Source organism: Triticum aestivum, chromosome 7D (genome assembly GCF_018294505.1).
Source record: "Triticum aestivum cultivar Chinese Spring chromosome 7D, IWGSC CS RefSeq v2.1, whole genome shotgun sequence".
NCBI lineage: Eukaryota > Viridiplantae > Streptophyta > Magnoliopsida > Poales > Poaceae > Triticum > Triticum aestivum.
Window position 1 is genome coordinate 618,484,033 of NC_057814.1, and position 16,647 is coordinate 618,500,679.

Consider the following 16,647-nt stretch of genomic DNA (forward strand, 5'->3'; position numbering starts at 1 on the left):
ACCAAGACAATATGGACATTTGGGTGTAATGCACTCGGGGACGAATGGAGGAGCATCGACCAAGACAATATGGACATCGACCAAGACAATACGCCTCCAGTTCTGCCGCTATGTGAGTTTCTCAAACATAGTTAATTATTAACTAATTTATATTGTTTATTTCAAAATAGTTGGCAGCTTATTTCCATTGACAGCTTATTTTGATTGTTCAAACAATGTGTGGAACATGGTAGACAAAACCCACTACACCGATGGCTCTGAGTTAACTTATCAGGAGAAAAATCATCTGGTCGGATTTTGTATTGATCTTGAGAATTACAAATCTACAATCAAACTCCTCAACATTATGGTCAATACGTGCCACTAGTGCACGTGTTGAACTACGATAACTACCATGGAGATACCTTGGTAAGATTTTTTTTACTATTACGACATCCGTGCATCTTTTGCATACTTCTAAAACTAGTACATCATTGCTAACTATGAAGATATTACTATGTTTTTCAACAGAGAATCCTAGAGAATTGTGTGCCTCATTTGATGTATCAGAATGACAGCCTTCGTGTTTTGAACATATATCCAGGTCATCCTACGAATCTCAACTGTCCATACCGGATTTCTAAAAGAAGTGGAGACATGCTAATCAGAGAATGGAAAAAAAATGTATGGACAGTCGTAAGGAGGTTCTTGGAAGCAAAAGGAAGCGCCGCGCAAGAATTGGAGACAGGATGATCTCCATTCTACATAATGGAGAGTCAGGGTCTATATTGTTTTATGCTATTTTACCTTAAATAGGGTATTTAGGTCCTGCCTAATACTGATGATCATGTGCTAAGAACAATTAAGTAGGGTTGGTTCGATGACTATCAGGATGATGATCGTATGACTTGTTATTAATAACGAGTAGAAGTTGTATGATGATGATTACTAGGACTTGTTATTATGATGATGCATGATGCAAGCATGAAGAGTTATTATATATCTGTGGGTGAAATGAATATGGATTTGATTGAAGTGAAGCCAACATGCATGTGATGCATGTCGAAGGTAGTACAATCCAAACTTGATCAAGTTAGGATTAGTATTACTTTCGACATGCACCACACGTTGCCTCACTTCAATCTAAGTCATGTTTAGAAATAGCAGTATAGCAGTAGCACGGAGATAAGAGAGGACACATATCTCTATTAGCTACCTATAACAACCTAAATTAACCCCCAAAACCCCTAAACCACCTCCTTTAAAAAAAACCAGCCCCTGTAATGCTGACGCGTGGAAGCTTATTGGTCCCGATTGGTGCTACGAACCGGGACCAAAGGCCCTCCTGCCTGGGCTCACCGGAGCGGCCACGTTGAGGCCCATCTGTTCCGGTTCGTATAAGAACCAGGACTAAAGGCCTAGGGCATTAGTAACGACACTTTAGTCCCGGTTCCCCAACCGGGACAGATGGGTCTTATGAACCGGGACAAATGGCCCTTTTTCTACTAATGGTATAGCATTGCTCAACCAACACACATAAACATCCCAATAAAAATGTTGGACGAGCTCCAAGAACTAGAGAGTTTATTTGTTAATCAGTTGGAGATGCTCTAGCTTAACAAACGTTTACGTCGTGCTCAGTTTGACATTTTATATCTTTGTAATGGAATTGTCAAATGCAGCAGCCAAAGATTTAATCTTTGGAAAATTCCAAAAGTAAAACCACCTAGAGACACAAAAGTCAATTGTGTTAACTTTTTCTGGTTTCCAACTAAAAAAAAAAATCTTTCACCGGCTTCTTGAAGATTCTCGTAAATTTAAACAGCACAAAAGTGCACATCACGTCATATTTGCAAAACTAAAGCACAGGAAAGTACACGCCGCACGACCTAACATTGTACTCCCACATGAGTAGGACTGAAGCTCGTAGTTTCTGAAAATGTATTCACATCATTTCGTTTGATTTACGAATATACTTTTCGTAGCGAGCATGATGCGAAGATGATAGAACAAAATACACCCCACCTTACCATTCGACATGAGTGGTGAGTTATCTTAAAACAATGAAAAAATACACCCCACCTCTTGCGACATGTTTTTTTGGCGGGGACATGTGATTTTCAGTGTCGAGAGGACAGCCATCTAATATGCCCCGTCTGTTTTATTTTGTCAGCATACTTGCTTTGTCCTAAGTCAACCTTTCTAAAATTTGATCAAATTCATCTAAAATAATGTAAACATTGAAACTAACAAGTGTATATGACGTGGAAATATATCAATGAATATAATGGCATTGATTTTGGTACTGTAGATGTTAATATTTTTTTATAAATTTAGTTAAAGTTTACAAAGTTTGACTTGAGACAAAGCTAAATATGCGGAAGTAATAGAAACATAGGGAGTACATACTTACAACCAAGTCTATGTTTCATACGTTGCACATGTTTTTCGAGATTTAAATTTGACCATCAATTAAACCAATAGTATGATAAATCATGCGATTGAAAAATTATATCGTTGAATACTTATTTTTGAACACGCAGTGGTACAAAAGTCGTGACACATAATTCATATTTTATTGGTTAAATTTATGGTCAAATATTAATTCTAAAAACCGCACACATCTCATAGTATGGATTGATGGAGCCGGAAATGCCATTTGAAAACTTCAAAATTCAAATTTTCATTTACTTTTTTTGAAAAAATACACATATACGTGCGGATGTATACTAGTCTGCGAAGTTTCATGACGAAATACATTTTTATGCGAGCTACACAAAAATTACAAAATAACGTATCTCTAGCACATGTACTCACTACTAGAATCAGCGATTTTACCTAGGGCCAAGTTCTTTACCTAGAGCTTATTGGTCTCCTCAAGGGGAAGAGTAGACATGAACAGTACACGCCAGGGAAAGAGAAATTCCCGTGCGAAAGAGGTGGACGCGCCCTTATTTTTGGCGTTGGCGCACTTTCATTTTGATGTCCAGTGCGATATTTTGGCATGGACCCACTTTACAGTGAGATGGGCGCCTGTTTTAGGTCTTCTTCCCCCTCTGCTTCTCACCTAAAAACGAGCCGCCGCCAGTTCCTTCTCCTCAGATCCCCTTCTCTCCAAAGTCGCCCTTGCCATCGATGCCGGCCTGGAGCAAGGAGATGGCGGCGGAGCTGGTGCAGGTTGCGTCCGCGCTGTCCGTGCCCTCTTCGGTAGCCGCTTCCCCTTGTCTTCCAAGTGTGCCGCCACCCCTCCCTGCTGTGAGTTAGTGACCGGAGAGGAAGAACCAGATCCAAGCCGACGAGCACTAGGGCGAGGTCCCCATGAACAGGATCCATCGTCTCCAACCGCGGGAGGAGCCGTGCTGTCCCGCTCGCCGTTCCTTCTGCCCTTCTCGAACCGAGGATCCACGCTGACGACCCCCTTGATGCCCAAGCAGGTCCGCCCTGCCACCTAGTCCACGAAGGACCGCGGACATGCTCGGTTCCACCACCATGCCTCTGCCTCTAACAAGGTCCATATCCACTTATCTTACTGGTTCGTATGTCCTCTAGGTGCTATTTTGCCTATTATTTGATTTGTCATTGTTGGTTGCATCAGAACATTAGTCTATGTAACATGAGTCATTGATGTCCCCTTTAAAAATCTCACGGTAAATGTTTGTATGATGGTCAGATTCGGTTAGTTCCCTTGCTTCCCAGCCCTCTGTATACTGTACAAATGCTCCTCCTCTAAAAATCTACCGTCGGTTCAATCCAAAGGCACTCTTTCATATTCCTTAATTATGTTATTAATCAAAAACAAAAAGTGTAATGATGTCGGAAGAATGGCGGTCCTCCGGCCACTCGTGCTGGCCAGCTTAGCTGTCAGCGTGTGTGTGAAACTGAAATGCACAGTGACAGCGCCGCCGCAGCCGGAGGCAGGGAGCTTGCCTGCCTTGTAAATGGCATGCATGACCGGAGCATAAGTTCCTCAAGGAGACCGTCATTTTTTGAGAAATTGTGATTAAACGGGCCCATGCAGTAAACTGTAGAGGAGCCGAACCTGCCCTCATTGACTCTGTTTGTTCGGCAATATACATTCATGTGTCAAAATGATATTTTGGTAGCTAAACATGTTAGAAATTGGGTGGTTTATTTGCACTGAAATTATACATGGTGATGTATTGTAACTTCCCTTTTTTCTCTTTGAAATCACTAAGATGGAAATGGTTTGACGCTTTATTTTAGTTTATTTTACTATACTTATGCCGATAATATCAGGTTTCACTTAATTTTTCCCTTGCCCTTGGCAGCATCAAAGAATTGAGAAGGCTTGAGAAAGAGGAGAGAGCTAGGGAAAAGATGGTTTAGAACGATATGATGCTAGGAGGCTTCTCGCATTCAACTGGAGTTGGCAAACTATGGCAGGAGCTTTTGGATGTTCACTCAGATGTTTGTTTCAAGTTTTCATGGTACACCGTAGATGAAGAAGAGACCGTGTGCAATTATTATCTGAGGTACTTCCACATAAAAGTTTTGTCTAGTGATAGCTTTTCAATATCATGGCATGGCCATCAATCACACGTGCTTCCAGCAATTTTGTGGTATATTTTGCATCTTATGCCAGAAATGATATATAAGAAAAGTCGTCACTTATGTTGCAGCATAACATTTACACACTATAACTATGTTATGTCTTATGGAACTCCTCGGAGCAAATTGCTACCTAGTCAAATATCCGAGATTTTCTCTCTGCATTAGAACTGTGAATAGATTTTGGCTGTATCTCCAAATTTAATCCATGTGTTTTGACATTCTTTATGGGTACTGACTAGGATTATTGTGAGATGACCTAGTGATGGAGGATATGAAGAATAAGCAACTGATGCATAACTTTTGTCTCAGTAAAGCTTCAATATGTTTTGGTTCAAATATATGTTTTCCACTGTTGATATTGCATGGACGCCATAGTGGTATAAGAATTTGAGTTGCATCGAAATCTATGAATGAAAGTTACTTGCTACCAACCGATAACTTATTACTCTGATAAAACTTGATTTTGGGTTTGATCAGTTAAGATTTTTGTAATACAGTGTGCATCCTTTTCAATTAGCAATCCTATTTGTGATTTTTTAATGTAGTGTGCTAATCAGTAAACTGATATGTTGTACGCCATGTTGTTTGTTACTATATATATTACTGAAATATCTTATGTATATGTGAGAGAAGACGATGCAAAGGCGATAAAACTTGTGTGGCGTTATATGGAAAAAAAGGATAGGAGGGTGGTGTAAGGTAACTTCTCATGTTAGTATTTGGTGCGAGATCAATCTTTTTCTTACTCAGCTTGATTGGTTCTACTTCTCTTGAGTGCTCTAATTTACATTCAATGCAGGGAAACTTTGGTTGGCCAGATCATCAAATGGTTGATGTGAGTTACCTCTGTTATTAGATCATGGTGTTTTTGACGCCAACAGTGTCGTTCTTTATCTGAAATACTGAAAATCTATAAAGATGAAGTTTCTGCTGAGTTGTTGAAGATGACGATGAGCTTGATGACAAGAGGTCGAAAATTGCAGTGATAGAGAGCGGCGATGGCATGCACGTGGACAACAAGCTAGCTCCGCTTATCAAGGACAGTTAGCATAGTTCAGTAGAATGTGAACACCTTTGCAATACCTGTAAGATGTTTTTTGTACAAAATGCTTGTGCCCCTATGTACGATGTATATTTTGACCATGAGAGTGATATATGTGTTAATTGATAATCTGATGTGTATGATGAATCTTGGTTGCAGCTTATTAATTTAAATTATGGCTTCAAATTTGATTATTTGAATTATATTGGATATGAATTTAAATTCGAATAGCATATTTGTATATGAAAAATATGAATATAATTATCCCTAGTGTGTTACTCAAACATTTGGTAGGGAAAGAATTGTAGGGGAATTTGTGGTGGCAAAATTTGGATGGACCCCACAATCTTTCCCTAGGGCTTGTGCCCCTAGGTAAAGAAAGTTTCCCTAGAGTTTTCCACATGCACCCTAGGGAAAGAGGTCTGTCCCGACTATACTACACCTAGGGTTCTTTACCTAGGGCAAGCTCTAGGTAAAGTCTTTCCCTATGGTTTTTCGCATTTCACCTGGGGTATATGGCTGTAGGTAAAACATGGATTTCTAGTAGTGACTATTCACTATTAAGTCACATGATCTTTTTACATGCCACATAAAAGCGTATTTCGTGATGAAATTTCACACACATCTAGTATACATCTATCCACACTTGTTTAATTTTTTCAGATCTTTTTGAAACTTAAAAGGTTGATTTCTGAGTGTTCAAAAATAAAGGCAAAAATTCCACTGTCCTGATGGTGCACCGATGATTGCTTGCTGCGGCTGCTAGGAGGTTCAACAGGACATATGCCAGATAATGCATGCGTGGTGCTGACGTCCATCATTCCAGGTCTAGCGTGCAATAACTAACAGAGTCCGAAAGGAAGATAATCCACGTCAACAGTGGTGAATCAATTCCGTCCACACCCCTGCCCCCTCTCCTGCGGGTAGACTCTCTCCATCACAATACGTGTTTGGATGACGTGGATCTCTTGCTTGAAACTGAAAAGTTGACAGACCTATCACCAGCACCACGGCATGGCCGGCCTCCTGACGGCCATGATGACGGTCTTTGGTTGGCTTAATTACATCCCATCTAATATGCTAGTGCCCTTCTGGTCTAGCGTGGAGAACTGACTGGCGTGACTATATGAAGATCCGCTGCCAAGATGTTGTTCCGAACACACTTCATGTCTAGGGTGAAAACTATTGGTCTGATCTTTATTGGGCGGGCTTAGCAGGGGCAAGCTTATGTCGTTATCTTGTTGAAGACGTTGTCCACATGACGGCGAAAGCGTGAGGGCGTTTATCCTTTTTTGAAGGCGTTGTCGCGGAAGAAGTCGACGTAGTCGTAGGTCTTGCGTTCATATCTTGTAATAGTTCCGCGGTAGTTGTTTTTGCTAGCTTTGTATTTCACTTGTTGATGACTTCCAGATTGTCTACTACAACAAGTTTGATCCGGCTCCGGTGAGGGAGGGGTGATGACAACAACACGTCTTCAGCTCGCTCCAGTGCTAGTAGTCGTCACTAGGTAGGCTCACACCAAAGAAGATGCATTTTGATCCGAGTAAAGAGGTCAGCAATTTATGGAGTTGGAGGACAGTAAAAAGGTCCATAAAGTCTTTCGTTGTGATTAGAGTACTAGTGTTATTTTTTGTGACCACGCTCTACTTTACACGGCATGTGCTCTGCTCTAATAAGCCCGTTCCAAAAGTCCGAAAGATCGCTTCACCTGGAAGCCGGCCGCCACGCCGCCGGCGACCGTGGCTGACCGACCAACCATTTCCCCCTTCCCGGTCCACGGGTACCATCGGGCGGCGCGCGGGTGCCGTGCCGGACCGGTCGGGTCGCTCTCGGCTTTCGCGCGCGGTCGCCGCCGGCCGGCCGCCGCCAGCGTCCGCACGTACTACGTGCGCATGTTCCTAGCTAGCAGTAGGATCTGGTACACACACTCCCGCCGGTCGACGTGCTCCTTATTTTTCTTGGAAAAAGTTTCGTCCTTACGCATGCAGCAGCCTTCTTGGCTCGATGCCGACACGGCCTACATACCAATGCATGCGATTATGTTACTGTCACGTTCAGATTTTCTTTCTCATCTTCTGATGACCATTTATTCTTTTTTATTTATGCACATGTACTTATTGCATCCCTGGATCATCTGGATGCCTGACTTTCCGAGTTCGTTCATTCGGTTATTTGTTCATTTCTGAAATTCTACTACTTCCACTATGCATTCATTTTTATAAAGCGTCGATGACATTTTAGACAGCCTGCAAGGCAGCTCAATCTCAGCTGTATGAAACAACTTATAAAAATGAACGGAGGGAGGTTAGCTTAGCATTGCCGAGCAATGTTGAGACCGAGTACGTGACTTGACTTTGCATCGCGTGCATGTGAGCTGGTCGGTCCGTCGGTTGGTCAAACCTCAAACGCTCGATGTCCTCCGGCCCATCGCGCATGCAATCTTTGACCGGACTAAACAAAGAAAGATACATTTTCATCATGTTTCATTTCATTATTAATATAGGTTACGTGGTAGTATACGTGGTGCAAGTACACGGGAGAATGTTAATTATTTAGCCTGATCACGATTCGCTTGCTTGCCGACGGCCAATAATAGTGCAGACCCGTTCAAGCAATCGAGTCCATGTGATAGAGGCGTCTTCGTCGCAGGTTCAATTAATGTATAATAGTGACTGTTCATCGGTGATCAAACACCACGTGTTGTTGCTGTCCACCAAGCATTTAAATCTAGGCCGTTATTACCGATATATATATATATATATATATACGCCGTTTATCAATTTTCGGGCTCTACCGATATAAATATAACACACCAAATGGTCCGAATGTAGCAAATAACATGTGATAGAATAACCAGGAAGCGCTATGACGTTGCCTGTGATGCTCAATAAGCTCATCTTGGATCTGAGCATGAACTTGTCGGTTCTCGATCTTGCGATGCTCTTCGAGGAATACCAGGATTCTGTTCGTATCATACTCTGGCTCGGTTGGAGACCCATTGGATGTACCGAAAGTTCTCAGGCATGCATACCACTCTCGCCTTCAATGATCATGTTATGCAATATCATGCAACAAGTCGTGATCTGCCATAGAACCTTGGAGCTCCAGTACTCGGCAGGGCCACGAACAATTGCAAAGCACTTTTGAAGCACACCAAAGGCTCTCTCCACATCTTTCCTAGCAGCTTCTTGATAGTGGGCGAAGTGAATATTTCTGTGACCTTTTGGATGCGGAATTGTTTCGAGTAATGTGGCCCATGGTGAATAGATGCCATCCGTAAGGTAGTAACCCATTGAGTAGTTGTGCCCATTGACCGAGTAGTTACAAGCCTAGAAAACAGTGGTCAGAAAACGACTTGTGTGAATTCGAAAGTGCCGGCGGAAGTACTTCTCCGAATAGGTTGGATTTGGTGCAAAGTAGTCTCTTGTGATCTTGACATGGCCCTTCACTCTCTCACGGTTGATGTGTACGTGTACGGCAGTTCTCCGACGCCACCTTATGTGCTTGCCATCGGAGCTGGGATTCTGGTCTTGCTATATGCCACCAACCGGCATTGTCACTCTTCGTACAAATGTTGATAGGATCGTGTCGTGTGCCACATGCTTGTTTTTGGATACCCTACAAACCTAAAGGAAAAACTAGTCGAGTGTTTACCTAAGCTTATTGATTTATATATAAGATCCAGGGCCATCTAAGAACCTTCCTATCGTATGCACAACCTTTTGGACGGTGGAACTGTAAAACTAGTCGGCACACGGAGGAGGAGCTGTTGCCCGGTAGTGAAGTGAAGGCAGGGTGAAAAGGAAGGAAGGCGGGTGCGGTGGGAAAGCGGCTGGTGGGAAGAGAATAGCCGAATAGGATTGTGGGAGGGAGGGAACAAGTCAAAGGCTGCGAACGCAACGCGACGGCGACCAGCCCAGGGGCGACGACGACGCCAAAGGAAACCCAAAAGCACCACCCTCCTCCCTCCATCCGTCCATCCATCCATCACCCTCCTCGCCTCGCCTCTCCGTCCCATTCCCCCGCCCTCCTCCCAACCAATCCCGTGCCACTGCCCCGCCCACTCCGGACTCCATCCTCCAACTCCACCTGCCTGCCGGACGCCGGCGACCGACGGGAGAGGCGCCGAGCGGCTCTGGATTGGAACCTGCTCTCGAGGCGGTAGGCGCGCCATGGGGTGCGTGTTCTCCAGGCGGGAGAAGCGGGAGGGGTCGGCGCGGCCGCAGGGCCGGTCCGTCCAGCCGCAGCCGTACCACCACCAGCAGCACCAGCAGCAGGCGCTCGGGGCGGTCTTCGACGCGCGCCGGGGCCGCTACGGCCCCACCGACTTCGACTCCGGGGAGATCGCCATCCCGCCGCCGCACAAGCCCCACAAGGTACCCACCCGCTCTTCCACCGCCACTCACCAATCTTTGTTTGTGTGTTTCTTTCCCTCGAGCCCGGGCTCTGCCCGCCGGCCGGCCGCCGCGGCAGAGACCTTCGGTTGCGCGACGAGCGCGTTATTCGCCTCTCGTCAGGCAGAGCAGAGCAGACCGTCTAACAGAGTTTCAGAAACTTCAGTACGCGTTCCAATCTGCCCGGAGCATACGCCACAGGGAAGTAGTTGTTTCAGGTGAAGCTGCCGCGCAGGTCGGCCATGGCACCGGATGTCTCCAGCACAGATTACTCCGTCCAAACGAAGAATTTGGCTTGGTTCCGCACAGAGCTGTTCCGACGAACATTTGGATTGGGGAATCAATCAATCAATCAATCAGCGTGCTCTCGCCGGAGCAGGGGGACTGGTGGTACAGGAGGCAGAGTCCAAACGTAACGCCAGGTCAATCTTGGCGGCCATTGTTTTTTCATTCACACACCGGAGGCTTGGTCGCACACGGATGGATTCCTCTTGGTCAGCTGAGCTTGCTTAATCTGCATTCGGGTTGCTGTCAGCACATAGTATAAGTCTACTCCTTGGACTGGTCAAGCCAGTGACCCGGACAGAAACTTCCATCTTTGCGGCTGCTGTTGACCGCTTCTTCGATGCTATCCATGGAGCTTGAGACACTGGCAATACTGCGCTGTGCTTCTCTTGTGGAAATCGTCCAACTTGGCCGCTTTGACTTGCAGCCACAAGGAAGCACCGGATGGTGAAGCACAGACCGGGGGAGTAAAAAAAGAAAAGAAATGAAGCGATGCCGGCGTATGTTGCTGTCAAAATGATTTGGATAAGCAGTGAAAGATATAGGAACTCAAGCATCTATCTGGTTAAGGGAGTTTGTCTCCACTGTTCTGGTAGCATCTGTTCCATGTCTACTTTCCTCTGGCCAGTGAGCATCAAGGATCATCTTCGGTAGCACAGCTACTTGTTTGGAAGGGTTATGGTCTTATGGAATTGCCTTTAAGCAGTAGCATGCGCTTCAGATTGGAAAGATCATTCTGAAATAGCGACATGGTGTCAGTACTTCATAGTTTTGCAACCACATAAGCAGGTCCAGCATAGTCAGTTTGAGATATATAGGAGTCTTCCTCTGTTAGTTTCCTTATACAAGCTAACACCTGCTATTGTTTCTTAAAAGGGACAATACAACTCTCCTTTCTTCCCTTTGCTCTGTTTTTTTTTTCGAAAAGGGGGATCGCCCCGGCCTCTGCATCAGAGTGATGCATGCGGCCATCTTATTAACGAAATAAAAGGTTCCAACGAGGTTCCAAAGTCTCCGACTAAAAAGTATTAAAAAGACAGCTCACACAGAGCTAAAGAGGCTAGAAACACAGACTAGCCAAGATAAGACGCCACAACCGGCTGGCTAAAGATAGATAGGTAAACTAATTGCCTATCCTATTACATGACCGCCATCCAAACCGGTTGAAGATATCCCGAGCTACCATCTCCCAGCGGATAGATCCAGTAACCAAATGCTCCCTGGCCTCCATCGGAGTGAGTAGCGACCATGAACGGATCACGGCCGTGGCTCGGAAAATAACCTGCAAAAAGTGAATACGTGATGTTCTGTTAAAAACCAAATCATTTCTGCAAGTCCAGATAGTCCACAACAAAGCGCAAACTCCAACCCGAATATGTTCCCTTTGCTCTGTTGTGCTATAATTAGTATCTTTCAGTTCATCGTTCATACCTGAGAGCTGAGAATATATCAGCAGCCTTTTCCCATTGCCTCTAACATACTGTTTGTACCAGGTATCAGAACCAGGTACGTTTATAGGAAGAGCCAGCATCGCTGGCCTGGAAAAGGCCGTCGAGGTGTTAGATACCCTTGGCAGCGGCATCGCAAGTTTGAATCACGGCAGTGGGTTTCTCTATGGGGGAACAACCCGAGGAAATAAAGTCGAGATTCTGGCATTCGAAGTCGCAAATACGATAGCTAAAGCCTCCAATTTGTGGAGGTCATGCTCCGACGATAATATAAGAGAACTCAAGGAAGAAATCTTGCATTCAGATGGCGTGCGGATATTAATCTCCTCAGATCCCAGCGAGCTCCTGCATATTGCTGCCATCGACAAAAGGTATGGTTGGTTTAAAAGCAAGTTTTCATAATTTTTTTATTTCTTCTTACTGTAAGCGTTGTTGATGTGGAATTTAAATGGAACCCAACAGGGAAGAACTCGCCATCCTTTCAAGAGAAGTAATTCGATTTGGTGACCTGTGTAAAGACCCCATATGGCATAACTTGGGACGCTATTTTGAGAAGTATGCTTCTGAGAATTATGCATTTCATTTTGACATATTTACCGTCTTATCAGCACCTCTTGTTCTGAACACTATGGGTTACTCTGGTGTGCAGGTCGACAAAAGACTCCATGCCTCAGGATCATTCAAAAGAGCATATCGGAACTACTGTCCAGCATTTGATTAGCTTGGCTCAAAACACTTCTGTATGTACTACTTAATTTCCACATTTCTATACTTTTGGAGGTGCTTGTACTTCATAACTAATTCTACCGTTTACGAAGAGTTTATCATAACTATTGTACTTCTTGAATTTATTGAACTGCTAAATACTATGGAATCAAGAATCCGTCAGTACGTTATACCTAAGAATTAGGTCTCTTGCATATCAGCTGGCTAGGACTATGGTTTGAGGTGGATCAAAACTATTTTTTGCATCCATAAACTGGCTTGAAGCTTATTCTGATGAGCTAGTTCTGTTGCTGCAGGAGCTTTACCATGAATTGCACGCGCTGGATAGATTTGAGCAGGATTTTCAAAGAAAATTTCATGAAGAGGAGTCTGTACCGGCAGCTAGAAGAGGTACTGCCAGACTGATGACATTCTTCTTAAAGAACTTCAGTAGATGCTAAAACTGTACTGCAAGTTTGCCATTAAAGGATATTTACTGTATTCAGTTTTTGTTCTGCAGAGAGTGTTATGATTTTGCACAGTGAACTAAAGCGCCAAAGGAAGCTTGTGAAAACTTTGAAGAAGAAATCCTTGTGGTCCAGACCTTTGGAGGATGTAATTATCTTCATCCACATTCACTTCATTACTACTCCTTCTGTTTCTAAATATAAGGCGTTTTCGCAGTTTAAATTGAACTGCCAAAACGGCCTACATTAGTGAACAGAGGGTGTACTTTATAAACTGGCCTTTTGTAGTTCTGTCTGTTTGAGACAGATTTTGATGAATGCGCTACTCACATATTGCCTTTTCGTTCTTTTGAAGGATGCTAACATTGTTTTGTGTTATCCTATATCCAGGTTGTGGAAAAGCTTGTTGATATCGTCATTTTTCTTGATAAACAAATCCGGGATGCATTCGGCGAAGCTGGTAACTAATTATGTTTGGTTGCTTTATTGTTCGCACAAAAGTGTATCTGACAATATCCTGACGCCTCTCTCTGAATAAACAGTTCCTGTAGGTACTGACTTCATGGAGCAAGGTCAGAGTAAAAGGCTAGGTGCCTGTGGTCTGGCACTACATTATGCTAACATTATCAATCAAATTGAAAATATAGTAAGTTAATTTGATGACTCACGCGATGTTTAGCATGCTTGCTTAATGCCCCACTTTCCTTAATTTATTGAATTTCCATGTGGTCTGTTATTTATCTGGGGAACTGTTTCTGCTATGTTGATGAACCATCATTTATGTATATCCCTTTTCTTTCGGTGAGCAGAATATTTGATGATAGTCTGTAATAAATATTGGTCTGTCTCCTAGCTGCAAAATACCAATTCAAAAGTCATTTTTGAAATAAAGAAGTTACAGTGTCATAGTTCATATACTATCGGTATCACCTAAGTCTACATGCTTCAGTCTATACTCTTTAGCCTTCTATTTGTGACATGTCATTGATTAAGAAACAAGAAAAGACACAGGGTTCTCATTCTGTTGTCTACGTATGCAGGTTTCTCGGCCGCTCTCTCTTCCTCCTAGCGCTAGGGACAACTTGTACCATGGACTGCCAGAAACAGTGAAGTCGGCTCTGCGGCCACGGTTGCAATCAGTCAAAACTGAAGATGAGGAGGTTTGTCTTGCACAATTCTGAAGAATATTTTCTTACTTATATGTGAACGTGTATCTGTAGTAGAAATGTAAAACCGGTGGATCAAGCTTAGCACTAGCAGAGTTCTCTTTTTTTGTGTGTCCATAGCCATGATTCAGTTCTAAGCACCAAAAGTTCAGTTATCTGCATGGGCAGCGTAACTGCAACATATCCAAAGGAGCAAAATACACGGGATACTTAGCAGGCATTTTGAATGTCATAGAATGTGATAGGCATTTTGCTTATGTTTTCTTGACAAGAACTAAGGACGTGATTCTGTTGTTGCTAGTGTTGACGCATCAAAGCATATTACTAACCGCGACCCCTTTTTTTAAAAAAAATTCTCTGCAGCGTTCTGTATCTCAAATCAAAGCCGAAATGCAGAGAACCCTTCGCTGGCTGCTGCCAATAGCAGAAAATACGACAAGGTACCCCGATCCTTCTGATTTCTGATGCTTATTTCCCAAACAAAATAAAAATCTGATTTAAATGATCATGCTGTTTTCGCTCCTCTTTCCAAAACTCACTGTTTCTCTACTTTTACCAGAGCACACCAAGGATTCGGATGGGTCGGCGAATGGGCAAACTTTGGGTCAGTCTCCTCAAATATCATGACTTCCTAATCTAATTCTCTTCCCACTTTGTATGATCGATGCTTGTCTGCAACACCCAACACATGACCTGACGTAGTGATTTTACAGGAGTGACATGGACGAGAAATCGGGCTCCCGGCACAGCGTGACCCGGGTGCAGACGCTGCACCACGCCGACAAGGCCAAGACGGAGGAGCACATGCTGGAGCTGGTGGTGCTGCTCCACCACCTGGTGCTCCAGGTGAAGAGCCGAGGCTACGGGCACAACAAGTCGACAAGGCGGGAACGGTCTCGGTCCCGCAAGGGCGGACCGTCGTCGTCGTCGGAACCGCCGCATCATGAAGCAGACACCACCAGGCACAACACGTCGCCGATGAACAACAGCCATGGCAGCACGTGCCCTAGCCCGCTGTCGGACTCTGATCGCGAGACGCTGGACCACCTGAGCTTCAAGCGGACGACCAGCTATGGCCGGAGCAAGAGCTGCGAGCCTCGGCCTGGCAGGGGGAACAAGGCGCACCGGAGCTGGGACTCGTGCCGGAGTCACGGCAGCTCGCCGGCGAGGGAGTTCGGCCGGGGCTCGACCTCCGGGCGTGAGATGGTGAGGGACCTGGATGTGATAGATGGGCTGGGTAGACTGACTCTTTCGTTTAGTTAGAGAGAGGGAGTGTGTGAGAGAGAGGAGAGGTTTGGTTTGCACAGGGTGAGAGTAGGTATTCTTTGGCTTTTGCCGCCTTCTTCTTCTTCCGGCTCGTCGATTCGATCGTATATATCTTGTATATGGCTTTTCTATAATTATATATGTTTGGGTAGTTTCTGTACATATATAGATTATACATCAGTGTTACAGTTGGGTTCTGATTTGAGTGGAAATATAGTAGGATCAGAAGGGTTGCTCCATTATCTCACTCCTTTGCTCTGTTCTTGAGTGTGCCTGTGCCACTGTGTCTATACAGTATACTGCACCATCATTTTCGGTCCAGAAACAATGGAATCTATGTTTGACGGCGGTTGCAAATATAGTCCTTACGATACCTGAATTTTCAGTGTGTCGGCAACCTGTCGTTACTATTACGAGTATTTTTTATTGTCTGAACACTTATAGTCAGGAGAACCTTCCAACGAAATAAGTGATTAGGTACAGGCCAAAACTTAGGCCCTCCATGCTGGAAAACAAGGATAATTCCTTAACACCAGTTGTCTCTGATTTCTGGGAAATGAGTGCAACCAATGCCCCAACATTTCTGTGACCCCATAGGGAGGTTTGGTCAGCTCAAAAGCACAAGCAACTACTCCCTTTGTTCCTAAATATATAACGTTTTGGTAGTTCTAGAAGCCCAACCTCTCTTTATCATCTTATCTCTGGTTAGTATGCTATTTTTAATCATCAACCAAAGGAAAAACCCTGATCTTGGGAGGTAACTTAAGTTTCCAAATGCCTGCATACAATTCCTGTATATACAACTAAGATGAGGATTTAAAACATCCACAGGGAGCCCCAAATAATTCATAGACAATGAACCAACATTGCATGAGAAGATCTCCTTGTAATCTTATAGTCTAAGCTCAACACCACCCAAACAAAAGATCTCACTTTTGTGAAAGTTAATCTTTAATCTAGACAACTCTTAAAAAACACATAATACATACTTCAAATTCCCGGCCTTCTCGAAATCATCTTCCAGCCGAAATATAGTATCATTTCATATTGGAGAATAGTCAAGCCAACATTGATCAAGGCACTAGAACAGAAAGCAACCATTGATCCCAATCTCTCTTGGACAAAATTTCCAAGCCATCGGCAATGATATTGAACATAGAGGGGACAATGGATCTCCTTGTCTAACTCCTTTAAATGTTGGGAAATAAGGCCCAACTTAATCATTAACTTTGTTAGATATTCTACCACCTCCAACCAGTCTCATCATCCACTCACACCACACATCACCGAAACCTTAGTTTGCATCATCAGGTAAAGAAAACG

General features: G+C 43.9%; 1 protein-coding gene and 1 long non-coding RNA gene across 2 annotated transcripts; both read left to right on the forward strand.

Annotated features, from left to right (window-relative positions):
- The first annotated feature begins 3,017 nt into the window (after nt 1–3,017).
- Nucleotides 3,018–5,722, forward strand: LOC123168251 (uncharacterized). Its single transcript, XR_006484270.1, has 4 exons — nt 3,018–3,488; nt 4,269–4,472; nt 5,185–5,250; nt 5,351–5,722. It is a non-coding gene; the product is annotated as an uncharacterized lncRNA (long non-coding RNA).
- A 3,800-nt stretch (nt 5,723–9,522) lies between these two features.
- On the forward strand, nt 9,523–15,566 carry LOC123167792 (protein PSK SIMULATOR 2). Its single transcript, XM_044585654.1, has 12 exons — nt 9,523–9,969; nt 11,766–12,091; nt 12,183–12,275; nt 12,370–12,460; nt 12,743–12,836; nt 12,946–13,040; nt 13,283–13,352; nt 13,435–13,538; nt 13,933–14,052; nt 14,422–14,498; nt 14,618–14,662; nt 14,772–15,566. Exons 1-12 carry the CDS (start codon nt 9,766–9,768, stop codon nt 15,319–15,321), a joined length of 1,869 nt encoding a protein of 622 aa, XP_044441589.1. The 5' UTR covers nt 9,523–9,765; the 3' UTR covers nt 15,322–15,566.
- Nucleotides 15,567–16,647: the final 1,081 nt, after the last annotated feature.

Bases quoted from the DNA above. Each gene is read 5' to 3' on its own strand.
- LOC123167792 (XM_044585654.1), top strand. From the start codon at position 9,766: ATGGGGTGCGTGTTCTCCAGGCGGGAGAAGCGGGAGGGGTCGGCGCGG. The intron at 12,276-12,369 runs GTATGCTTCTGA...TCTGGTGTGCAG, and splicing joins TTGGGACGCTATTTTGAGAA to GTCGACAAAAGACTCCATGC. The intron at 12,837-12,945 runs GTACTGCCAGAC...TTTGTTCTGCAG, and splicing joins TGTACCGGCAGCTAGAAGAG to AGAGTGTTATGATTTTGCAC.